The sequence below is a fragment of the Hirundo rustica genome, chromosome 6, assembly GCF_015227805.2.
Source record: "Hirundo rustica isolate bHirRus1 chromosome 6, bHirRus1.pri.v3, whole genome shotgun sequence".
Lineage (NCBI taxonomy): Eukaryota > Metazoa > Chordata > Aves > Passeriformes > Hirundinidae > Hirundo > Hirundo rustica.
In genome coordinates this window covers 3,645,399-3,671,855 of record NC_053455.1, presented here as the reverse complement: position 1 = coordinate 3,671,855, position 26,457 = coordinate 3,645,399, and the positions used below count along the sequence as shown (strand labels likewise).

The 26,457-nt window shown below is 45.5% G+C and overlaps 1 protein-coding gene across 13 annotated transcripts in view; it reads right to left on the bottom strand.

The window, feature by feature from the left end:
* The window catches only part of KTN1 (kinectin 1), a 74,662-nt gene that overhangs the window by 28,276 nt on the left and 19,929 nt on the right, over positions 1 to 26,457 (bottom strand). For 10 of the 13 annotated variants that reach the window (XM_040066889.2, XM_040066879.2, XM_040066886.2 and 7 more), the window contains exons 2-18: positions 23,347 to 23,906; positions 21,622 to 21,759; positions 19,086 to 19,253; positions 16,712 to 16,842; positions 14,204 to 14,320; positions 11,706 to 11,846; positions 9,720 to 9,826; positions 8,295 to 8,427; positions 7,176 to 7,263; positions 6,714 to 6,880; positions 6,040 to 6,108; positions 4,396 to 4,433; positions 3,754 to 3,844; positions 3,463 to 3,531; positions 2,721 to 2,758; positions 2,509 to 2,599; positions 194 to 262 (exon numbers count right to left, since the gene is read on the bottom strand). In XM_040066889.2, the coding sequence (XP_039922823.1) occupies positions 194 to 262; positions 2,509 to 2,599; positions 2,721 to 2,758; positions 3,463 to 3,531; positions 3,754 to 3,844; positions 4,396 to 4,433; positions 6,040 to 6,108; positions 6,714 to 6,880; positions 7,176 to 7,263; positions 8,295 to 8,427; positions 9,720 to 9,826; positions 11,706 to 11,846; positions 14,204 to 14,320; positions 16,712 to 16,842; positions 19,086 to 19,253; positions 21,622 to 21,759; positions 23,347 to 23,869 (2,178 nt within the window). In that variant the 5' untranslated portion in view covers positions 23,870 to 23,906. The remainder of the gene's footprint in view (positions 1 to 193; positions 263 to 2,508; positions 2,600 to 2,720; positions 2,759 to 3,462; positions 3,532 to 3,753; positions 3,845 to 4,395; positions 4,434 to 6,039; positions 6,109 to 6,713; positions 6,881 to 7,175; positions 7,264 to 8,294; positions 8,428 to 9,719; positions 9,827 to 11,705; positions 11,847 to 14,203; positions 14,321 to 16,711; positions 16,843 to 19,085; positions 19,254 to 21,621; positions 21,760 to 23,346; positions 23,907 to 26,457) is intronic. The other 3 variants (XM_040066890.2, XM_040066882.2, XM_058420886.1) reach the window with 2 other exon arrangements.

Here is a 26,457-nt window from a genome sequence, read left to right as displayed (position 1 = left end):
TCAAATACTCTTGACTAGGTCTACAAGACAGTCACAGCTGCCTTACTCGACCCTCCATGGAAGAGAAAACGCCTAAAAAAGCATCAGGTTTTGACATCAACCAGCTCAGCCTACAGCCAGGTTGAGAAAAAATACTGAAGAAATTAAAAGCACAGAAGGTATTTGATAAAAGCTCAGCAAACACTGGCTGTACCTGCTCAGACAGGAGAGTCTGCAGCTTCTGAACTTCAGCCTGCAGAGCTGCGTTTTGATCCTTCAGAACCTGGAAGAAAATGGAGGCATTTTATCAGCTCAGAACTGCAGAGCCTAAATACAGCTTTTTCCATAATGGCAAAGAGGCAATTAAATAGCCCAGAAGTCATTACAGAGAGTTCTTTGGAAGCTACAGGACTACAAAGAGTCCTTTCCATCTCTTTCTTACTTTTCTGTATTAAGGACAAAAGTATTGTCCTTATGTTCCCACGAGAAATTCAGCTGTTAGCATCTCTATTCCCTGGCAGAGAATCAGACAGCGCCAAATGTGAGAAGCTCAGAAAGAAAAACGCATTTTCCTCCTAAAGCAGCATCAGCATCGTGTCGAGGTTTGGTAACTGCCTCTGACAAAACATTCATCTGGCCAAGCAAATGGTCCAAGATCTCCTTTCTGAGTTCCCTTCAGCTGCCTCAATGCACAGCAAGGAACTGGCAGGCCAGCAGCAGAGAGTTTGCACAGCTCCCACACTCGGTCCCACTGAAGGCTGGGGAGAGGTGGATGGGGAGGACAAACAGACTTCTGCCTCTCCTCCTGCATTCCTGCTCCATCCAATGGTCACAGCAGCCCTTAACAGACAGTATTTTAAAATTCTCCTCTGTTATTGCTTTTTGTCCTTTTAAAGACTTGCCCGGTGCTTTACAAAAGCGAAAAGCGGGACACGTGCTCTGTGCTCCAGCCCCAAAGCCTTACAGGGAAAACACAAGAGGAAGGGACAGCAACAGCAAGGATTAGATGCACTGCTCTGTTTTGAACCTGGCTCTTCCCTCTTGCATGTGCCTGGGAAAAAAGCAGCACTTCCTTAGGTGGAAGCATTTAGAGCAGCACCGGTCTGGCTCCTGTTCGGGATCAGAGAGGAGGAGGGAGAGAGCAGCAGTGCACGTGATATTCTGATATTCATGCTGAGAGCACCCCGTGCATTTCTGCTCCATCACGATGATGATGATCTGCATTCAGCTCTCTATCCACTCCCCAAGCACTGCAGGAGCTGCCTGCAGGTGATTTTTGCCACAACTTAGCACTGAGTTGATTACAGCACATAACCATTCACAACACTTGTAAGGCCTTTTTCCTGGGTAAATTACTACAGAAACCATCACACTAAAAGGATGCTCATATTCCTTCTCATATTCATTTTCACCTCACCCACTATTTTATAATGTTCCACCACACTGAAAGCCCTGAGAGTGTCACTAAGTGGAGAATTGCCCACTTACCCCACACTGTTCCTGCACCTGTGACCCAGCACACATTCCACTGAAGATTCAGTCCACAGCTTTATTCCAAAAATCAGATGAAATTGTACTTTGTTTCCTACTGCATTCATTGAACAAACTTCTTCCCTCTTATCCTCTGACAGCTTAGAGAAACTACAGAGCCTGGACAAGGGACTCTTCATCAAAACCTCTTTGAAAGTGTCACTTTAATACAAGAATCCAGTTTACTACCTGCTTCAAAGAGCTCCAGGAGACTCCAGAGGCTTCTCCTACAAAAGCATCCCACCTCTGCCACTGCCCACTGGCTCTGTTCCTCACTAGCAGACTCCCCAAGGTGACAGTGGGAGGTTCAGAGGGACTGACCTCACACCAGGAACATCAGAGGAGCAGCAGCACCCACCACAGGCTTTAGAGGAGTTAAAGGGATGGAGTCAGCCCCTCTGTCGGGAAGCAGGGACATTTCTAAGAGCCCAAGTCCAGAAGAAAAAGGCCAAGGTGGCAGAGGGCAGGGAGGACTCAAGCTGCTCTCTGCACACACCACCCAGAAACGAGCAGCAGATATCAGAACAAAAGCTTCAGCGGTTTAGCTGCAGCCTTATGAGAAAACGTGGAAAGAGGCAGAGTTAAAATACGTGTTTTCACATCTGCCTGACAGAAAACAGAGGCTTGGCGTGAAAATCCAACCAACAAAGGCTCCAAAAAACAGCACCAGGGCCTTGAAAGGCACATTGGCAGGTGGAATGCAGGGAAATCACAACAGTTTTTACTGTACAACCTCCTCTTGTAGAATTCAAAGCCCTCTCTCTCTCTCCCCACAACTGCAGACACTGCATTTAACTTGTGTTATCCCACCTCTCACTCAGCACAGTCTGCTGCTACTCCTATGACATCCCACATTGCTCCTGCCTTACAAACACAGCACTAATTTACCTTAGCACCCAAAGGTCAGTTTTATTTCACTGTTCTACAGGTGCTCCACAACCTCTGGAGACTGGAAAACTTACTGAAAACAAGCACAAAAACACCTGTTCTGTATCTTACCTTGAATTCTTCCTTTGTGTTTGAAATCTGAGCGAGCTCTTCTCGAAGCTGATCTTCAAGAGTTCTTATTTTGTCGTCTTTTATGTGAATGCTGAGACACAGCAGAACAGTTAAACACGTTTCTCCCATCCAAGTCTTACCAAAAAAAAGCATCATTGAAAAGAACATGAAAGACTGATGAACATTGTTTATCAAATCCCAGAGCTATTTACCTTTTCTGCATCCTTTCCAGCTCATGTGCAGCAGCAGCCTAGATATAAAGAGGATTAACACAGACTTAGGATACATCACATGATTCAATCAACCTTTCATTCCACGATATTAAAAAGCTAGAACAAGTCATTTGGCCTCCCAGCACACGACTGAAATCAAGAGTGAAAGGGCTAAAGCTTGTCTTCATGCACTTTTAGAACATGCAATTATACAAAGGGAAGGCGATCTCCGAGAGATTCATTTGACAACTGGGATTAGCTCTAATTAAACACTTCATTTCCACTTCTGTAACGAGCAGGCCACACAGCAGCAACACAGGGACAGCATTTTGTTTGGCTCTAGGAACATCTCTGTGGTGAGGCAGGGGGAGCTGTGGGCTTTGGGGGTTTTTTGGGGGGGGAGGAGGGATGTTTATGAATTTTGTATGCAAATGCCAGGCCTGCATATTGACAGACAGCTGTGCTCACTCCTGCACTCTGAGTGCCTGAAAATCTAACCCAAGCAAGCAAAATGCTTCAGTAACTTGGATATCCAAGGACAAGGCTTTGGTGGTGAAGGAGGGGGAAGAATGAGGCCTCACACCAGCTCTAAGAACTTCAGGGAATCAGATATTAGCCCAGTCCGGAAGCCTCACACCATTAATGTGCTTAAGCAGAGCTTGCTTAAAGCCAACAGATCCGCATTTGCATTTATGACAGAACAGGCACTGGGAAGGGAGGAAAATCAAACCTGCTGCTTTACCTGTTCATTTGTCAGAGCCTGTAACTTCTGTACCTCTGATTTCAGGGAGAGGTTCAGATTCTGTAAGACCTGAAGGAAGGAAAAGAAAAAAAAAAAATATTTGCAGTTCATACACAAATAGTTTTTCACTCTCCAGGGTGAAATTTCAGGAGATTTTTTTTGAAGGAAAACCCTCAAGCTTCCTTATCAACAGCTTTCCCAGCCCCTAGCATTGGCCTTGCCTAGCAGAGCAAGGCTCTTCCTAGACACAAAGACTGGGTCAGCTGGCACTTGCACAGGCTTTTATTATACCTTGAGCTCTTCCTCCTTGCTGGTTAAGTTGGCACGTTCATTGCCTAACGAGTCCTCCATCTGCTTTATCTGTTTGTCCTTCTCTGCAATCCTGCACAAGGGGGAAACAGAGACAGGTCAGCACAGAAGATGTGGATGGAAGAGGTGCAGGAAGCATCAGGCCAAACCCAAAACACACCCTTGGCCCTTTGCTCCAGCTCCTACTCCAAATCCTGCTGACTGCACACTTGGGGTCCAAAAGCTTTTCCATTTTAAACGCTGTCTGCTTGCCAAAAGATCTCTGAGACGTTCCCTAGCTCTGACACACAGCCACCAGCCCAGAGGGAGAAACCTCCCGGCGCCGCCCAAATAACAACAACTCTCACGGGCACGCACACTCCTGCACGCAGGCAGGGATGAACAGCAGAGGAGATGCTGCTTTCTCTGCAGCTCAGAGCCACGGCAGACCCCAAACCTGAGGCCTGGCACGGAAGGGAAATCCGTAGGAAGCCGTTTCCCGGCTCCCAAGTTGATCTCGTGAGAGGTTAAAAGCACAGGCAGCGGCATTTCCTTCACCAGTCCCTCCCAAACGAGGGAGGGAAGGTGGCAGGAACTGAGAGCCAGCAAAACACCTCCCAAATCCCAGAGGAAATGGATGCTCACACTTTGTGAAGTTCTTCTGCCAGCACTGAAGCTGAGGTCTGCAAGAGGAAAAAAAAATAAATAAATAAAACAAATAACTGGAAGTAAAGCAAGTCAGAGAATCCTCCTCCACACTGAGCCAGGAATAGCATTTGTCTGGTTATTTTGAACTGGCACAGGATGCTTCCAACTATTTCCTGGCTAAGGGACATTGGTATGTGCTGGTATTCCTTCAATGTCCCTTCCCCTCCGGCCTGATGCAACATGAAGTGAAAAAAGACCCCTGTTATTTGCCCTTCACTAGATTCAAACAAGCCACAGGGCTCACCAGCACTTCCCTCCCGGGAGCTAAGTGATTTATGGGACATTCTGCTGACAAACCACTCAAAATTTAAAACAAAAAATTCAAATAAATAAATAAGAAAACCCTGCACAGTGCATCAGGAGTTGTGCCGTGAACAGAAACAGCACCGCAAAAAAATCAGCAAGTGGCATTTTTCCCCTCTGGAAAAAGCCTGTCACACACAACCACGCTGGTGGTGAAGGCCTCAAGGGACCTCTGCAGACTGTGGCAGAACTTCCACGTTCACAACTCCAGTCCCTCTAAATAACTAAAAGGGTTTCATCACCCCTGATTATCCAGAGCGGGATACAGCCCCAACTCACTTCTCCAAAGTGTTATTTTCACACCCACTGGCCATGGTGGAAAAACATCCCTGAATTTTCATGGCTACCTGGGGAAAGCACACACCTCCAGCACCCTCCCTGCGTGATTCAGAGCTAAAAAGTAACATTTCCTTAGGAATTTATTTCCAAAGCCCTCAAAGGGATGAGAGGAGCAGGCCATGAAGATGCTGTAAATCTAGAGTGGCACTTCCCTCACTACTCTCCCCACCCACTGAGTTAAAGCACTTCAAGCAAAGCCAGATTTTCAGCCTGATGTCGAATTTAATCAAATTCCATCAAGCACGTTGGTGATTAAAAGAAGGCAGCACCCAACTGCACAGGAACAGCCTCCACTTGTGCCTCCAAAGCCTTTCTGAGCTGATTTCTGTGACCTTCCTCCACATGGAGGCAACTCCAGTGATCCTGAGGCTCTACACGGTGTTTACAACAGAAATGATATCTCAAATCAACGAATCAAACCAAAATTTTAAGGATTAAAATAACTGAGAATGGCATTGTGCATGTTTGGTGGGGGTTTTGGCGTGATTTCTTTGGTTTTTTTTCTGCACAGAAATCAGCATTAAAATGAACAGACAGCTTGATACAGGAGCTACCACAAGGGGAAAAAAAGCACAATCAGGTGGTTCACAGGAGGACTGCAGAAAGACCAAAAGAACCAAAAGACAGAACTGTAGACAGGCAAAGCTACAGGGAAAAAAATAAATAAAAAAAACATTGAAAAAGGTATTATATCGTTTAGTTATAATTGAAAGCCACTGTGGGCGGAAACAAGTGGATTTTTCCCCCCCAAAAAAAGAAGCTTAAAGTTTTAAAACAGTTTAAGGATCATTAGAAAAGAGGATGCTAACGAGTTTCTGCTTTCAGCATTACATCTCGTACCCAGCTACCAAAAAAAAAAAAAAAAAAAAAATCAATCTTACGTTTAAGGAAAGTTCACAAGTCATGACTACAAAAGAGAAGTCTGAGAACATGCTGTACCTGGGCTGCCATTTGTGAATGAAACTTCTGAAGCTGAGCATTCAAAGCATCATTCTGCTCTATCAGCTCCTTGTAAGAGAGCACAGAAAGAAAAGCAGGCTGAGATCTGCAGCTACTCGACTTTCTGCTAGGATTAGCTCTTAGCCATGATTATGTTAGTAAGAACAGTTCAGCATTTACATGTCAGACACTTCACCAAAGATGCTGGCTTTTAATCCCCACTACAACCAACCAGCTGGAGTGGAAGCACCAGAACCTGCTCTGTATCAAGGCAAAACATTCCCTGCTCCACCATGATCCATTTGGTTTCCCTGAAGCCCTCAGAGTTACGTCCACGCCGCCTCTCACCACCTGATGCCAGCAGCAGGGAGATCACACAACCATCAAAGGTTCCTCTCCCAGGGTGTTCCCCAGACCGTGGATCATGTCACAGCTTGGCAAATGGAGCCAGCACCTTTTCCTGACTTGCCCCAAGTGCTTCTCCTGTGTGAGGTGGCCCCACACCTCCTCAAAGCACCACACTCGAGGTTCTCACTTCATAAGCAGGGGTTTTGTCATCCTTTATTCAGTGGGAAAGCTTTACTAAAGCAGCATTCCGGGGATAATTCTGTGTTCCCACAGACACAAAGTGGAAGGAAGAACCCCAAACCCTCAAAACACTTGAGCAGTACTACCTGCACCTGCATTTGCATGGAGTCCTCCTCAGTAGCTCTCTTTTGCTCAGCCTCCAATAACTGCAGCATCCTCTGCTCCAGCTGCTGTTTTGACACCATTGTATCAGTAAGTTTACTGTGCAAGCTCTGGATTTCATTGTCTTTGGCCACAAGCTTATTCTGCACATCTGTAGCAGAAATGTCAGGATTTTAATTCAGAAGTCAACATTTAACTTTGGGGGAAATCATTTTCCCTGTAAGCGGGGAGGCTGACTCGGAGCCTCACTCCAACAAGGTTCAGCTCCCCCATCAGCATTCAGACTACCTGGGATCCCAAAACACTTTCCCCCAGGGCTGCTGAAGCAGGGCTGACCTCACCCGAGCTTTATGTAAGACATTTACTCAATAATGCCCTCTTTTTTTCCAAACGGGAACAGCCAGCTCACCGCAGCAAGCGTTATTTGGGAATTCTGTGATACGTGCCTTGTTGTGCTGCTTCGTGCTCTGCTGTTCTTTTCCTGAGGTAAGCCTGGATTTCTTCCCATCTTCTCTCTGCCTCCTGCAGCTGGACCTTCACATTGAAGAAAGAGTTGATGAAAAGAAGTCTAACCTTTCATTTATTTTTGAAGCATTCAGAGTGCATCCCCTCGGTGCTATTCCCAAAACATATGGCAATGAAGTGAAGCTGTTTCTCGTTTCCATTAGGGCACATCAGAGAGACAGAGGGCTCTGTAATCCTCTTCCTAGACTAGCTTAGCCTATTAATTTGAAAGCCAAATTGTGAACTGTTTCATTATAGGCTCTTAACAGAATGGTTTCTGTAATATGAAAACGTAGCATCTTTGCCCTGATAGTTCAGAATTAAAGCCAGAAGCCAGAGCAGCCAAGCATCACATAAATCTGCATTCAGTAATTAAAACATCTCAACTCTAGATACCAATTCGCCACCTGCCAGGGCAAAAGGCAGGGAGAACTTCTGGTATATATGATTTAATTGGAAAATATTAAAGAAATCATGAGCTCTGGATTGACATTCTCATCTGAAAACATTTTCTCTTCTTAAACAAAAAAAAAAAAAAAAAAAAAGCAAAAGACATTTCCTTCCAAAGAATCAAGGAAAAACATTTTCTCTTCTTAAAAAAAAGAGAGCAAAAGATGTTTTCTTGCAAAGAAACAGAAAGAGATTCATCCAGAAGCCTGTCCACTTACGTTTTAACTCTTTAAAAAGTGTATTCATTTTAAAAATTAACTATACATCACAGCAAAAGCATGTAGCTTCAAATAAAACCCACACAAGGACAGTGCCATCTGGACAAACGGCTCTGAAGTATCAACTCCTGTTGGAATTGTACTCTCACAGAAAGCAAAATAAAAAGCTTAACTGGTGATGCTGAAAAGATATTTACCTGGAAGGTAAGTTTCACTTCCCAGGGAGGTCTGTAATCACTCAAAGCCCAGTGCACTGAATAAAAACCTTAAATAAAGCCCCAGGCTGGCTGAGCCCATCTGAAACAAGCGGCTCAAGCAATTCCCACACGCCTCACGTCCCGGCTCAGATAAAACCCAGAGCACAACCTGACAGGCAGAGAAAACCCCAGGCACCTTCAGCTGAGCCACTGCCTGCTCTGCATTCTTCTTCTGGAGCTCCTCTTGCTGCAGTTTGCTGCTCTTCTCCCCCAGCTCGTTCATCAGCCTCGCGTAGTCCTGGCGCAGCTTGTTCAGCTCGGCCGACTGCCTGGAAACAAACATTTCCACAGGGGTTCGCTGCTCAAATGTCAACACCGAGTCCTAGATTTGCAACTAAAGGTCTCTACAGGGTGGGGATGGGGTGCTTTCCCCCCTCTCTAAAATTGTTTTATGATAGGAAAGGGATGAGGGTCAGGTACTCCTGGCCACACAGCAGCAAAACCATCGCTCCTGGTCATCAGCACAAGTCAGTAGATACAAGGCAGGGTCAGGAACAAAAGGTCAGCAATGAGCCACAAGCATCAGCTCCTTGAGCAGGTCTGCAAGCTGACTGGCAAGATTTGGGCAGGCTGATGTGAACTGAAGAGGCTCAGCATAAGGAAAGGTCTCGCATCGAAATTCGCCTTCTTTTCCTCTTGCCACAAAGGATTATTCATCTCAGGTTTGCTGAGGACTGTTCCTCCTGGACTACTAACTGCACACATTTCTTCAGACTATTTGTTGCCTTCTGGCTTTGGCCTGACTATTAACTTGTGGAGGTATCTGATGCACTTTCTCAGCTGGGAGAGAAGACCCAGTTCTTCAGCCCAAGAGCAGCCCCTTTGTGCCTAAGCAAGTAAAAAGCATTCCAATTTTATCTCAAGTTGGCTTGAATTAAAGCCTTTTCAGGAAAACTCTCTGAAAGATAATGAACAGGACACCTAAAATTAGTGTTCCACACCCTTCTCTGAGCACCTGACATTTCTCTGAGAGAGGGGATTGTGTCAGTTTTGTCTTCTACACACCTTAGACCAGGGTGCTCAGCTTTTACCTGCACAAGGCACAAAATCCTCCCTGCCAGCTCAGGGGCAGCCCAAGTCATAACTCACAAAAGCCAGTTTTTGTTTCTCCCAACATTTGCACCACCAGCAGCAGATAAATCCAAGTGCCACCAGCAGTATCAGTAACGCAGGGTTATTGATATTTTAAGTTGGGAGCTGCTGCTCTCCCAAGAGGCCACAACCAGAACCTCTCCTAAAGCCCAGGGGAAGCATACACAGCCTGCCAAAAACACCAGGGGTGCCTGAGCACTGCTGCACTCCTTTTTCTTAAAGCCTCAGCACCACAGCCTAAAAGCTCAGGCTTCAAGTTGAAAAACAAAAAAGGTTAATTATTTGTTCTGAATGCCCTGGCTCAATGCAAACAGCACCAGCTACCTGTCCAGCCCAAAATACCCGTGTTCCCAGCTTCACCACTGATTCAGGGACAGCCAAGGACTTGGAAACAAAAGAGGCAGAAGCCAGAACAACTCTTCAGGGGAGGCTCAAAAACACCCAGAGCTCCAAATAGCTGCCAACATACTTGCTCTCCATTTGATTGGTGGAAGTGCTGACAGCATCTCTCAGGATGCCATTTTCCTGCTTCAGGTGGCTTATTTCTGCCTCCATCTGCTCACGGAGCTGCTGGAACTGATGGGGAAAGAAAGATCAATTCCGTAAAAGATTAAGCTAAGGAGCAATAAAAACAAACAAAAAAAGCTTGTAGAAGTAGATAAGATATCACAAGAGTTCCAGTAAATAAAACTAAATGGATTTTTTTCTGGGAGAGGGGGAGCTTTGTTCCTTCCTCACACACCAATTCTTAAATTAAACTGTGCTGCTGAGACCCTCGTGCTCAAATCAAAGCACAGCTTTCCTTTTATATCAGTGCATCAACCTATTTATCAAGGCAACCCTTTTTATTGTTTAAAAGACTATGTAAAGTGTTACTCAGAATACCAATTACTCAGCTAGATAACCTGGGATATCTATCAATAACTGGATACCAATATACTACTTTTCCAAAGGGAAATAAAACAAATATCCTGTGAATTATCATTAGATAATCCTCGTTTGCTGTTCCTTCCACCAAATAATTAACAATACACAGATTATAGCATCCAAACTGCAAAAGGCTAGTCCTCATCTAATATTCTGATTTTCAGCAAGGTTCCAAACTGAGGCAGAAAGAAGCAGAATATCAGGTTATTCTGATAACCCAAGGTTCAGAATAGTGTGAACAAAATCAAAGAAAGGATTCAAAGAGAAAAAATGGACTCTGCATATGCAAACACAGCAGAGCTGGTCTTGGAGCCCAAAAGTCTGCTCTGAAAATCCTCAAGCACACACAACACTCTCCCTTTATCAGTGCCAGTTTGTAGATATGGCTGACACCATTCCAAAACCCAGCTTCATCAAGTGGCTGATTCATCAGTGAGCATTTCTTACACTGGAAAATCCAAATAAGTGTTTGTGTAACAACCACAGCAGCAGGGAGCAGTCCCCTGTAGGGCAGCCACCTCCAGTTCTGCCCCAACAAACGTAACAAGCTGGGCCTTGGACATTTATTGGGGAGTTCTTTTCCTTGCCTGATTTGTTTTTTAATGAAAACAAGATTCCCAAGAGAAGCAGGGGCACAAATCCCACCCCACTGGAAGCTGTGACCTTTTTTCAGTTCCTCTGCCATGCTGCAGCACATCAGCAGAGGGAGCAGGACCAGAGTGGATCTTTTCTATTTCCTTTCTCCAGCTCAGCCTGGGACAGCAGCACAGCTGAAGTTCTCCCAAGTGCATCCAGGTCTCCTTCCCCCTTCCCCAGCCAGCAGCAAGAACCTCTCCTTGTCTAGTTATCTACACAGGTTCCAAGGAGGTTTCCTCTGCCCCAAAACTGCAGAGATGCTACTCTCCGAAGGGCCAAGAGAAAAAATACAATTTTTGAAACAAGGAAGTTCACATGCTGGGCTTGATGCTGTGACATGCACACAGGAAAGAACGACTAGAATGAAATCTAAGCATAAAATGGGCAACTTTCCTTAGAAAATTTTAAGTTAAGCTTTTTAATCTGATGAAACAAACCCCCCTAAGTTCACTCCACAAAGCAACTACAATAGAAAGTAACAAGGGTCTTCAAAAAATACAAGTGGCTGCTCTTCAAATATTTCCAGCAAAGCACTCCCTCAGGCAATGGTATTTTGTGTGTATTATGCTATGTTGTCACGCTGTACTATAATCTTAGAGACATTTATCTGCTGGTTAATGAACATCAGCATTAGTGGCTCCCTTAAGCTGAGTATTTCAATTAGGCTTTACACTCTTAATTGAATAACACTTCAGCAGCAGAACACCAGTAACTAGATCAGGGACCAGCTGCCCGGCCAGCACTGGGCTTTACACACCACTGAAGTCACCCGCGAGAACTCCCTGCCCCTTCTTTCAGATCACAAAGCTGCCACAAAGTTTTGCAGCGATTTCTCAGCCCCCATCTGCTTGTGCATCAGCATCAGCTCCAGCAGCTCTGGCCAAGCACTTACCTTTATCTTCATCTGCTGAGACTCCTGGTAGCTGACGTGGATTTTGCTCTGGAAGGTGCCGTGCTCCTTCTCCAGCGCGTTGATGCGCTCGCGCATCTTGGCCGTGAGCAAACCATTCCTCTCCTTCTCTGCAACCAGCTCCTGGGGTGGGAAGTGACAGGAAAAGGGAAACAAGTCACCCACTGCTGCTTTCTGAATGCTAAGAGTCTTTAAGAGAAGTAAAAACACAGCAAGCGTGCATCAAATCGGAATCAGCATCAAATCTTCGTCCGGCAAATTTACAGAATCAGACCAAACTTCCAAAACCTTATGCTGACCCTACGTCATCATTTCCTGTATCATCAGAAATCTCACGTTTTTTAAGACGTTTGCCAATTTAAACATTGATCTTGTGTTGTCTCAGAAGAGATGGGAGTCATATTTCTGTCAGGTCTGGCCAAATCACGGAGTCCTAACAACTAAAACCACTGATATGACAGAGGGCAAAGCTTAGATTTTCATCCCAGGTTTAGCAAAATGGAAGAACACAGGCAAAGCACCACGGCAAAAGAGAGCACTTTAGAGCAAAATAATTGCTTTGTAGCAGGTTGCAAAGCCAACAGCTTTGCCACAGGAGATGGGCTGTTAGTGCACTACAAAGGCCAGAGAAGCCCTGAATCCCACCAGCATGATGCCATATTACAGCTTTCAGATGAAAATACACATTGCTTTTTAATCTTTTATTAGCCAGTAACTCAACCCAGACACCTGAGAAAGCCACAGAGCTGCTCCTCTGCAATATAAGTGCACTTGCTGTAGTAAGCAAAAACATCTAAGTGCAGCTTTCAGCAGCTGCCATCACACAAAAAGGAATTTGTACCACCCGAGCTTCAGGTGTTTCCAGTCACACAGCTCCTGACAGTGCCAGGGAGCCCTGACACAATTCAAGTGCTCTAAATTATTAGCCTGAATACCCTCCATCTCCTTGGAGTAATTATAGTCTTTTTCACCTTTTAGTTTAAATAAAAGCTATTCTGTCTTGTAGTTCAAACACCAAGTTTTAAGCCACTTCTGCAAATACAATACATTACAGACAGATTGGAACAAATCTTTTTTTTTTTTTTTTAAACTAAGATGCAATTAAAAGAAAGACACCAGGACACACTGCAGCTTCCTCTATCCCTGCACCAATCCCAACATTCATTTGCAGCTCTCAGTAACCCAGCTATCCCATCAGGGCAGAACCAGAGATCCTGGGAAGACAGATTAACTTTTCCTCAGTTTGCATTTTGCCAAATACCTCTGAGTCCTGAGGTACTCAGCTCATGCTCTCATTTATCCTCTCCAGGTATTATCTTGATCAAGATCATTCTGCACCTTAAAGCACCTTTAGCTTTTGACAGTGTTTTCAGAGAAACACATTAACTGGAAGATAAGAGCTTTTATCAGTCAAACTGAGCTTTAACCCTTGTTTATCCTGATACTTCACAATGCAGCGACTTTGCTTTCGTCCTTTTTCTCCCAGCTTTTCCCTTCCCCAATCCAGATGGGAAAAACCCCTGATGACTCCTACCTTTAACAAGCACTACTTTGCAGATGTTTTTTCCCCAACCTCAGATTCCTTCATCCATTCCCTCTGCTCCTTCAGCAGCACATCCCTCTCTCCAATTTGACTCTGCAGTCCTGAGCCAGTTGCTTTTTTTCCTCCAAACACATCACAAGCTCCTTCTCCCTACAGTTACACATTGACAATCCCAAACCTCTTGTAAACAGCTGTGCCCTGCCAGGAGCTCACACAATATCCACTCCCTTCTTCCCTTCTCATCTGCATCCTCTGGCCACTCCACTCCCAGCTTTTTGTGCCCAAATTACATCCCACAGCGTGGCCTTTCCAAGTCTAATGCTCATGTGCTTCCACACCAGCCAAAACACACAAATCTTTCTCCCAAGACTCCAAAAGTCAGTCTGCATCTGCCTCATCATCTGGTCTACTGTAACAGTTTTCCTCTGAAATGTTCATAAAAAGGTAAATTTTCATAAACTAGTTTTGACAGTGAGGCATCAGCATCCAAGTCCAAAGCAATCAGAGCTGCACCTCCAGGGGCTAAGCAGGCGGTCTGCACTTTCTGCATCTTCCTTCCTGAAGAAAACCAGTGACTGTTGTGCCTAGAAGCACAAAGGCACGTGAATGCTACAACATGGACCAAGTTAAAACTGCACTGCAGGAAAGACATTTAATATTTGCATCCACAGAACAGCCTCATAGCAGCGAAGCAAGTGCTTTAAAAGAAACCATTTGAAAAGAAAAACAAGTACCAGTAAATGAACTCCCTGGAAAAACTATTGGAAAATAACTGCATAAATACATTGTAAAACCAAACGTCATGTCTTGGTAAGCTTTTGCAGTATAAATATTCCACCTTTTGGTTTATACCAAACTCAGTAAACCAGCATTTGCTGGCTGCTGGTCCTACAAACCCCTGCTCCTCTCTATACCCACGAACACCCCAATAATTTACCTGGGAGAGCTGCTTGCACTGCTCCTTTGCAACAGCTGCCTCCTCCTTCATCGCCGCGAGCATCTTCTCCTTGTCCTGGAGCTGGTGCAGAGCTGCAGCCGTCTCAGCCTTGCTGGCCTGCAGCAGGATGACATAAAAATAACCACAAGTAGTGGCACAGCACACTAAAAGGCAGCAGAGCAAACCTGAGAGGAGGCAACACCCCCTCCTGCCCCCAAATCTTCCATCTGCACGGCGCACGTGGCACCACCGGTACCCAGTTCTTCCACTAATGGATTCCATCTCACCAGGCAAAGAAATGCATTTTCAAAGCGTGGAGACCAATTAAGAGAGTAAATGGGCTCTTAAGGTGCTTCCCATTGGAAGGGAGCTGCTGTGGTGGCAGTGGGGAAAATAAAGAACAGCCATTAAGAGAAATAATGGGATAAGATGCAGAGATGCTGAATCAGTCAATAGCTGCGGTTGGAAGGACTTCCAAGATCACCTGGCGCAGCCCACGCTCAGAGCAGGTAAAATCCAACAAATGTAATTGCTTGAAATATCTCACCACAAAGGGAAAAGAAAACACTGATGTGAGGTCTCTTTCCACTCCTCAGGAGAGCCACCAGCTGATGCAATTACATTTCTGCTGGCACACTGACACAAAGCTTCAGAGATACTCTAGAGGAACAACCCCCATGGCCTTGCCACTCGCATACCGGTCCTACAAATTAAATAAATGTAATAAAGAGCACAAATCCTGTGTGTTTGTGCTCAGATGTGACTCAGTGAAGTGTGATGGCTGCCCAGAGTGGTTGTGCAGACTCAGCCCTCGAAGGTTTCGAGCCCAGACTGGATAAAGCCCTGAGCAGCCTGTGCTGACCTCAGAGTTGGTGCTGCTTTGAGGAGGAGGTTGGACTACTTGGACTTCACTCACTGAAGTCTGATAACTGAAGAAGGAAAGAAGTGTCAGTCCCATAAATAGATCCTGAGTTTGTTTGGAAATTCTCCTTTAGTGATAACGTGCATACCTGCAGTACAAACACACTGTCAGCGACTTGCATGAGCTGCAGAGAGAACACAATTCACACTTCCACCTACAGAAACCTACATTCTTTTGTTGTATACAAACCCAGGAACTCGTTTTCATCCTAAAGGTTCAGCTTTAACACCAAACCTTCCTTTAAAAGAAAGGGAAAAAATCCACAGCAAGCAGGGAGGCTGCTCAAATAGGCAACAGCATTCCAAAGATGGCACTACAGGGTTTTGTCCTCAGAAGTTTTCAAGATGCAACTGGACAAATCCCTAAGCAACTTGCTCAGACTTCAGTGTTGGACCTGTTCTGAGCAGGCAGCTGGACTGCAAGGCCTCCTGGAGCCCTTCCCAGCCCAAATTTTGTTGTTATGCTGATAAATTGCATTAACTGGACTGATGCATGGCCAGTTCTGCATTTCTGCTGCGGCACCGTGTCTGCAGAGGAACACAGGATTGCGAGAGTGCAAGAGTGACACACGGGATGTGACAAGCACCACATGACACCACAGCGAGTCATGGCAGGGAGGAGAAGGTGTCTGCCCAGAAACAGGATGAGGAGCACCGGCCACAAACTAAAACCCAAGTTTCACTTCAAGAGCTGCTTTCCCTGCAGGATGGCAGAGACCTGGAACAGCTGCCCAAGGAAGGGGTGGAGTTCCCCTCTCTGGAGACATTCCAAATCCACCTGGACACATTCCTGTGTCACCTGCTCCAGGTGACCCTGCCTTGGCCAGGGGATTGGACTGGATGGCCTCCAGAGCTCCCTTCCAGGCCCAAGGATTCTGTGATTCTGTATTGGTAAGATATTGGTGGACATCGTTCTCTTCTGTCTTGACTACAAGAATTAAAAAGAACTGCCAAGCACTGGCACAGGCTGCCCAGAGGGGTTTTGTAGTTCCACTTCCTGAAGGCTTCAAGATATCCAGCCTGGATAAAGCCCTGAGCAGCGTGGGCTGACCTCAGAGCTGGTCCTGCCTCAAGTAGGAGGCTGGACTCCAAACCCCTTGAGGTCCCTTCCAAACCTGAATTGCCCTACAATCCTGTGAAAAATATCCAAAAAAGTCAAACCACATTGTACAGACCTGCAAAACACAGAATCAGCTGATGAAGAGCACAGCCACAGCAGCTTGTTCTGAATTCCTCCCATGGCTTATCTTATTTACACAATTGGGGAAGATCACTCCCAGAAGTCACCGGCCATCCTTCCCCTGCACCAACACACAGCAGCAGCAGCAGCATTCCTGCTCTATTCCTCGTTCCCCATGGCCATGCCTGCTCTTTTCCAAGTGGCCAGAGCCACCCCTGGCATGGCAGATGGCAGCACAAAGCTCATTCCTGCATGCCAGGCAAGCACAGAGCAGCTGGAGGGAGCCTTCCAAAGACAGAGCGCCCAGATCACACCAGAACGCTGTCAGAGCTGATCTGACAGCACCTCTTCTCAATTCTGATTGTTTCATAAGTTTTGTCTTCCCCCCACACTCCACAGTCATTCACCTTTTGCAAGAAATCATGAATTGCACCAGATTTTTCCTTTAACACCTCCACTACGCAACGGGCCTCATCTTCAGAGAAGATCATGTTCTTCATGGATGTTACAAAATCCTTGAATTTTACTTCAGCATTCTCTGCAACACAGAAGGGAGGATTTATTTACTTTGGACTCCATACAGAATTATTTATTTTGCCTTGAAACAGCATGTGATGGGGTATCATTATGCATTATGTTTAATTCCAGTCTGAAATGCCAAGAAGCAAGAGGTCACGAACATTCAGCAAAAACAACATCTCTCCAATTTAAACCCGATAGCAATCTGCCAGCTGATAGTTTTGGGAAAGGAGAAAATCCCACCACTTTGTTTGCACAGTTGGTAACGTTTATAGTGTTGCTAGCGAGAAGACAAAGCACAACAGAGATTCTGGAGGAGAAAAATGGCATAAATGTGAAAAATTGAAGAGCCCTTTCCAGTGTATCATGACAGTAATTTAAACTGAGCTCTCAATTTGGAGGACAGCCTGGCTGCACAAGCAATATGCACATGACAAGTTAATTAATTTAAAAACTGGCACATTTTTGATTACAATATATGGAAGACAAAAATATTAACTTCCAAATTTAGATGGAGGGAACTGCTGCAAGGAGAGCTCAGCAGTAGGAAGATAAATCTGTAAGATCTCTCTTAACGGCTGACCAAGCATTTAAAAAGACACAGACAGGGAAAGGTAATTCAACTGAACTATTCCCTAACAAAAAACACTGCTCACAAACACGCTGCTCACAGCCAGGGCATTAGGTGGCCCTCTGACTCCAGGAAATGGGAGCACAAGACCAAGGCACCCCATGTCCCTGCCAAATATTCACCAGTGCCCAAAAGTATGCGAAGGGATGGGAAGAATTAAAAAAAAAGCAAAGCTTAGAAGTGATGCTTGGTCAGAAATTGTCCCATAGATCATGGAGACAGGTCTGGCTTTCTCACCACAGGTGCCAAACATGCCCCTGAAGTCAAGTTACACATCAAACCCAAAGGTCTGTCTGAGAAACAAAGAACAAAGAAGCAGCAGCGACACTATGCCCTAAAAGAAATTACCAAGCATGAAATCACTGAATGACAGAGCATGGGGAGGAATTCTAGCACACCCTCTCCTAGCCCTAAATCACACTTAAGTCTTCCCTTCAGCTCACATCAGTGCTGCATTGCCATCATCAGTGATGTCAATGATCAGGAATATGCCAAGATGCTGAGCCCACAGCCTGGAGAGCCTGGAACTGCTCACAGCTGGGCCAGGACCAGCCCTGTGCTCCCTGAAGGCACAGAGACCTTGCCCTTACAATCCAAGGAGCTTACAGTTAGAGCAGGGCAAGCTTTCTATATCGGGAGGGCAAATCCCAGCTGACACAGGAGAATTAGGAGTTCACGGAGAAGGTCACAGCGTGCAGAGAAAACGAGAAGGGACGGCTGCACGTGAGAGGCTTTGATGCTGCAGGACAGTAACGGGCAGCCACTGAGCCAGAAGCACAAGAGGAGCCTCAGGAATGTGGGAATCCAATTAAAGAGCTGCCAGGAAGCTTTCGAGGTGGCATTTTAGAAGACAAGACTAAAAAGAGAGGTTCCAGAGAGGGAAGCGAGTGACCAGGCAATGCTGGAGATCAGCCTTCTGCCCAAACCCGAGCTGGGTGTCACTGCTCAGCCGCCTCTCTGGCTGCTCACAAATTCGAGGTCTCACCTCATGGCTCAGTAAGTTTGTGAGGCTTTGAGATGGTCAGAGGCCTATTTAAAGCTCCAGAGTGGAACACAATGCTCATTAATCACTCCAGGCATTTGTGGGAGAGTATGAAGGAAGTTCCCCCGTCCCAACCAATTCCAGCTGCGCTGACGGGAAAATTTGGAGTCTCCCTGGAAATAGCCAGATTCTCTCCATTGACAATCTGCTTCAGGCCACTCTGTATTGCACTGAGTCAGCCTCAGCTCCATGAACAGCCCTAGAGCTGCAGGCTGCCCTCCCAGCCTCCCAGCAGACTCCAAGAGCTTGCACTGAACGCCCTGGGTTTGGAGTCCATCCCTGTGAGCCATGTCTGAACTCTCCACTGCGAACTCCCTCGCTGCATCTGTGTGGTCTGTGATCAGCCCTTTGCTCACTGGGGACACAAAAGCCCAGTCAGGGCTGAAAGGATTCAGATGGCACAGAGCCCTTGCCACAGTGCCAACGACAAGGCAGAAACGAGCACACACAAGAAGAGCATCCTGCAGCCACAAATGTTTCCCTCAAATCCCTTCTTCGCATTACATCAGAAAGGATCCCTTTCCCCTCTTCCCCGTTGAAGTTTACAAGCAGGCTGTGCCAGAAACAGACTGAATTATCAGTTTCTTACCTTTATCTGTTTCATTCTTCAGTTTCTTGCCACTGGTCTTCTGGATGCCCTCATTCACATTGTGTTTTACAACCTCGACCGGCTCACGCTTTTCCAAAGTGCCTGAGTCAGAATTATCCATCAAAGGAATGTAAGTAGTTGCTTGAATAAGAGGTTCATCCACCAAAACTGTAATCATAAGTCCACAGGATGGGTTAAAGCTTTGTAATAACAGACACCACCATTTTTACAAAAGGTGCCTAACATATTAAGAGTTGAAGAAAGCATCTCTAACCTCAACAGTGAGTTATACTCTCCATTTCTATTATCCTTCACTGTTTAACTCATTAAAGGTCTTCAGGTAACTCCATTAAATAAAGGTCTCTAATGCATAGTAATTTAATAGCCTCAATTAAATTTTTACTTCCAAAGCTGTCTTTTAGCATTTTAACAAGAAGAAGAGAGGAACCTTCACATTTGACTTTCATTTCACTTTAGTGAGAAAGCTGCACGTGGCATCAATGCGACGGTTTTACTTGTGGCTGTGCAGGAAATCATTCAGCATCCCTAAAATATGAGCAAAGCCTTTTGTCCCTATTCTGTTAAAAGCTGGCACTTCACTGCCAGCATTTTCATGGATTACATCACCTGTGAACACAACCACTGAGGCAGAACTCGCACCAAGGGCAGCAATGGAGCTTATTCTGCATGCAGACTCCACCGCCCTTAATGAAGATCTCTCATCTGTCAGAGCAGGCTTTGGGCATCATTAACATGCAGAGAGGTACCCAGAGGAGCTGCCTAACCCCAGGTCTCCACTCCCACACCCCTGGAGCCCCATGGTGAGGAGCAAAGGACCAAAGAGCTCTACAGCAGAGACAAAAGCAGGCGAGGGAAGAGCAGGAGTGACAGACCTGGGGCAAGAGGCACAGCCAGAGCTGCAGCTGCTGCTTGCCCAGCTCCTGTTCTCCACTGCCTGCAGGATGCCAGAGGCTGTGCATGCAGCCAGCAGCAAAATCACTGCCCAGCCAGCCCAGACTGCAGGGCTGATGGACAACAGATGCCAGGCAGCAGCACAGAGAGAGGAGGAATTGGGTGGGATGCAGGGTTTTAGGCATCAGTGCAAAACAAGTATGCTGCCTGAGAGCCAGATGTAAAACGTTCTTAAATTCTGGCTGCTGTCAAAGGAGAATTGGCCAGATGGACCTTTTTGTGTCACCTGGTGTCTCTCCACTTAAGCAGCCAGCAAACACCTGCAGGTACATTGCAGGCTCAGAAGAGAGGAGAGCTCTCCTCTAGTAGAAAAAAACACCAGCTACTCCCACTTGCTCTCCTCATATTCTCCCTTCCTCTCCTTATTAACTTCCCTCCTTTCAAAACCTTTTTTTTTATATCAGTGAGACATTTTGCAGTATGAAATCCCCACAGTCACGTCTTGGCTAATCCTGGGGTCCACCACAACTCATTTTTACTCCGTCATTTTGGAGAGGTGGCTTGAAAAGAAAACACTTTGCATTCAAATAATGCCTGAGCCCTGTAAGCACTGACAGCTCACCTGTGATATTTATTGCCACGTACAGACAAGTTTGTGACCCATAAAAAAGTGCAATGCACCCATTTCCATCAGAAAAAGCAAAAGAACATCCGTAAAAGGTGATCACATGCTAAGTTCCCCATAGTAGGCTTTTTCTAGGAACCATTTAGGAGTTTTTCAGTTATACAGGAACCCTACAGTGCTTGGAACTCCATCCTGGACTGAACAGGGCCCACAAGAGATCTGCACCCTGATAACCTGACCAAAGTATAAAGGGAACAGTGGGCAACAGCATCTCCTCCAGGAGCTGCCCATCAGCTTCCAACTTCAGAGCTGCCCCAGCAGAGAAGAGTCTTCAGAAGCTAACAAGGCGGCCTCACAGAACTTCACGGTCACATTGTGTCCAAAAGCCAGACACAACAGCACTCATTGTAAAAAAAAAATAAAAACAATAAAAACAAAACCGAGAAAAAACACACACACACACAGAGGCACAGTGAGCCAAGAGGACACAAGAAGCAGCATCTTGGCAGAGGACAAGGGATGACGAACAGTGGAGGCCTTGACAGCAAAGATGAACAGTTTATGTTGGAGCAAGAGCCAGCCAACAAAAGGACAATGAGAGAGGAATGCGGTCAAAGCAAGTGGCTGAAAAAACTGCAGTCTTCTTTGGGGCAGATGACTGCAGCAGTTCCAGACATGCCTTGCTCAGAGCAACTTAGAGCCTGCTCAGCTTCTCCTCTAAATCTGCACATCACTCCTCATTCAAGCGTGGATGTTTGGATCCAAGAGAGCTCTGAAAGGTTCACAACGTTCATTATCCCGTGCCCCAGTGGTACCAGATGTTCATAAAATTCAACAGGATCTCAGGCTCAGCAATCTTTCCTACCTGGAATTGCTGCTTTTTCAAATCAAGAGTTACTATTCTACGAGTTCCTTTTCCAAAGGAAGAGAAACTAAAGCACAGATGGCAAAAAGGTTTAGCAGGTTTAATCAGAGGAATGGCACAGACCAAATTCTTACCATTATCAACTTTCTGCTTCTTTGCAGAGACCTTCTTCTTCCCTGACACATTTTCTTGCTTTATCTCCTGGTGGAGCAGCACTGGTTCTTGCTTTTTGGCAGGAGATACAACAGAATCAGTCTTACTGTCTTGATCATCTGCAACAGACAGTCAGGACAAATATATGCTCTCCTGTATATTCTCAGCATCACTTTTCAATCAGCAAGTCTGTAATAACCAAATTCTCCACTCCCAGGAAAACAAACTCACATCTTTTAAATCAGAGCACAAATTTATCCACATATACATACACACACAGACTCACACACACAACTCCCAGATCAGGTGAGACCCCAAAGCCACAGGAAGGTTTGGCAGAGTCAAGAGCCACAGCACCCAGTGATTTTTAAGACAGGAATCTCCTGTGCAAGCAGAACACACAGCAATGCAAGGAACAGTTTAACAACTCCAATCCAAATTTCACTGTGACAGAGCAGACAGCACATATTACCCATATTAATTTATTTAGAAGTGTACTTTTCCCCTCCGTGAACCCACTTGGGCACTTTTAACACACACCCCCAATAGCTACTGGGACTGTGAGAAGCAGAAAAGAAGTGTTTCCCCATTAGGGAACTGTTCTTTTTAAAAGCAGCTTCTAGTGAGAAATTTTTTTATCATTTTGGACAGCCTGTGCTATATTAAGATTCTTGTCAGAGGTGACACACACAGCACAGGGCTCTGGTGTCAGCTCCTGTAATCAAGGATAAGAGTTTGTTGTGGCTGCCCTCAGAACTGTGCTTGCAGACCACATTTTAACTGTGCCACAGAGATTTTTTTGGAGAACACCCACAAATGAGATTGGATACTTTCTCTGTTGGTAGTGGGTGGGTCTTTTTTCTCCTCTTTTTATTTTTTTTTTTTCCAAAAAAGAAAAAATCCACCACATCAAGCAGCAATGTCATTCTTTTTCCTCACTCCCTGGGCAGACCTGCTGTGCCTGCATCTCACAAGGGGATCTGCAAATATCTTGGGTTTCCTTTATTTCTAGAACTGGGTAATTTTTATTCCTTTTTCACTTCTATTCCTAGTCAAGACAACCACAGTGAGACGTGTCAGCTGCTGAGGACAGGGTCAAGACAGTCAGCAGCGATTCTGACGAGTTTTTGGTCTGTTCTAGGTTGTATATTTCAGTCACAACAGCCAGACCAGTTTTAGCATCGGTTCCATTCAGTTAAAGAGGTGTATAGCAGGTGGGCAGCAATGAATCAACCACCAAACACCTTTCTGTGCATTAAGCCCGCACTTAAACACTGATTTATTTTGCAGACTGCTATGAAGTTTCTTGAGATGCCCTCTCTTATCAGAGCAACCACTCTTAGGACTCCACTTTTCCACAGCAGGATGCACACAGCAAAAACATCTACTGACTTCTCTCAGGCAATCAAAATTTTCATTGAGAGCAAAGCAGCCAAACCACGGAGAAAAGCAGAGGGAAAAGCTACTCTGTTCCACTTCATCTTTAGCAGAAGAAAGCAAGGAGGGGAGGAGGAAAACCAGAGCACTGCTGCCAGATGAAAAACAGGGGGAGAAAAAAGCAACAGCTCGTAAAAAAGAAGGTTAGAAGGGAGCTTTGCCCCGTAGAGATCAGGCAGAACAGTTGCGAGAGACACTCTGTGGCCTTGCAAAAAAAGCAGAACACAGTTTTGGCGTTCTGTGCAAGAAGCATATGCAACATCAGATACCCATTCCATTTTTCTGCTTCTTCTGCCCAGGCTTCTTCTTAGCTGCTGCTGGTTCAGATGGTGGAGTGGGCTGTTTTGTAACAGGGACTGGATCTACTTTCTTGCCTGAAGACTTGGATCCTTCCGAGTCCTTAGTTACGTGATCGTCTTGGTTGGCCTTGTGCTTCTTCTCCTTCTTCTTGCGCTCCCTGACGCCGGCGGGCGCCTCGGCGACGCCCGAGGGGACGGCGGCGACGTGCTCCTCCTCCGCGCCCAGGGCGTCAGACAGCTTAAAGTCCCGAGGGGCGCTCTCCGAGTCAGACTCGTGGATGTTCCCGTTCTGAGCCTCCTTCTTCTTGTTCTTCTTCTTCTCGGTTTTCTTCTTGTCGGCCTTGGTGGGCGCGAACTTCAGGTCGCGCCTCTGTTTGGCGAGGACTTCGTCGTATAAAGTCTCTTTCATGAAAAGCCAGAAGAAGAGGAAGATGACTGTAATGACCACAGAAGGAATGAGGACGATGAAGTAGGTAGACTCGTAAAACTCCATTGTGCTTTTTCTTAGCTATGATTTCTTTTAAAAAAACCTACAGGAGAAAGGAGGGAAAAAAAAAAAAAAAAAAGGAGAAAAATTAGGTTTTGAACAGTTTTTCCCTTCAGTGTTATTTCCTCCACCAATTATAATAATAAAAGAAGGTTTCTCATTGTTATGGAGTAGCCCCAAAGTAGCTTTAATAAAATTACCAAACTGCATCAGCCATGGAGAACAGCTTCTGGAATCATTTATCACTTGCTTCAAAGTTGTTAGCCTGGATGGGAAGAAGTGCAGTTTGCCAGACTGCTGATCTGGGGAGAGAATAATTCCCTTCCCTTGCTTTTCTTCATCTTCCTCGCTCTTCCCTCCCACGTGACTTTCATAAAGTTAAAGCTTTTGATATAGAAATACACGAGACAGCACTTCCAGAGGCTGTGAAGTAAGGACCAGTATATGCAGAACGCCAATTTTTTTCTTATTTTTTTCCATGAATCAAAAATAATGAATTAAGATTCTTATCCTGGCAAGTGGGAGTTAAATTTCACCTTCCTTTTGTTTCCAGATTTATGACAGCTTCAGAAGTGGAATGAGGAGAAGACAGGAGAGAGCCCTGAATTTTAGTCAGCCATAAAGGATCAGGTATTTTCAAAACTGTTTTTGAAGTCTAAAACCCAGCTTTACACTCACAAAAAATCCACACATTTATGGGGAAACAGGGAGATCTGTTACTTATTTTGAACATGTGATGTTCAAAGGATAAAACTTCCAGGACACTTATACAGAGCAGATGATTCCAGGATAATTTGCTGAAAACAACATTTTTGTCCCAAACATTATATTTATTTTCGTTTTATGAAAGCAGGAACCACAGAGTTTAAAAAAAAAAAACAAACCAAAAAAGCCAAAACAATGTCAAAAAACCTAACTTTGGGGTGAAAACAAGCCAGATTTTCCCATTTCACAACTGATTGCTATGAACAGACCTGGATTTTTGCACGAAGAATCCCAATCTTCTCCAGAATGTTTGTTCCAAGAAGGAAAATAAGCCAAAAAAAACCAACCACCACCCAATACTGAAAAAAAATTGCAGACATAATCCAAACTAATTAGGCAAGTGCAATTCCCAATCCACCAACTGGGTTTAAAACCCAGCATGGGAAGCACGTGCCACAACAACATTTTCCTCTACACAAGAAAAAAAAAAAAAACTCTTCAACTCGAGTGTCCCTTGGGACACCCATCCTCTTGGGAATGAAAGGGATTTAACCCCGGTTGCTCGGAATATTTCCACTGCTGCTTGAAAAATGAAAACAGATGTGGCCGTTGAGGGCACAGGGAATAAATCCACGCAGAAGCTGCATGGTGCAGGGAGAGGACAGGCTCTCCTTGCCTCTGGGCAGAAGATTTACTCGTTTAAAGTCATTTTACCTCAGTTCCTGACTGTTTTGGAAGCTGCTATCAAAAACTGGCTTGTGCCATCCTGCCACACCGCAGAGAGCTCGGTGTGGAGCCTGGCTCTGGCTCAAGAGGGAATAGTTGTTGTATAGAATAATTTCTGGACAGAGAGGAGTCACTGTGATAATATATTTGTACAGTGCATTGAGCAGCACAGAAAGCAAAGCTTGGGAACTCTAATTTGGCTATTAAGTTATCCAAATAAAAGACTAAGGCTTCAATACACTAATTATTCATCAGTTGTCTTAACTTTAAGTCTCCTCCCAGTCTGCATTTATTTTCTGCATGCACACAGCTCACTGAAAACTACAGGGTCTAAAATTACATCCAGCACAGAAAGTTTTGGAAGGGCTGATAGGGATGGGAAGAAAAGCTTGTCTTTTGGGGAAAAAAAGCACAGATGCTCAAAACTAAGCTGGAGCTTTCAAAATGATTAATTACAGCTACTTGATAAACCCAGCTCCCCACACTAAGTGATCTAATATTAGTCATCACTTGAAGGAAGCAGATCTTGAAAATTTGTCTCAGCCAAAGTCAATATTGAACGCTTACGGGGGGGGAAAAGCTAATCCCCAAAGTAAATATGTAATTAACCGGATTTTTTTACGAGCGTAATTAAGTTGATCATTCCGATACATCACCGCACCAGTTACAACAGCCGAGCTCAAGGAGCCCAGCGCAGCCCAGATGATGACACCAGCACGGAGCCAGCCATGAGCTCATGGGATGGACAGTCACACCCTGTCAGGCCCTACACATTTCCCAGCATCTGACACCAGATGCTCAGGGCAAACCACAGGCTCAGGGTAACGAGTGTTGGTAAAGAGGTTCAAGGCTCGAGGGTCAGGAGAGCACCACCGGCCATCGAGGCAGGACGTGCTCCATAAAGTGGTTGTTGAGAGAGGAGAGACACACGCTTAAAAGCTACAGCTGCTTCCAGAGGAGCTATAAATGCATAATTACGGCAGCTAGTCCGGGTGGGGAACGTGTGCTGGACTAGCTGAGGGCTGATCTCAGAGCCGGACAAGCTGTGCCGAGCCTCCGTCCCCCGCCCTGCACTTCACCAAAAACGGGATCATCTCCCAGACCTGGAGCGTGACACTGCAGTGATGAGGTCCAGAGCCTCCCCAGGCTCCAGTCCTGCTCCT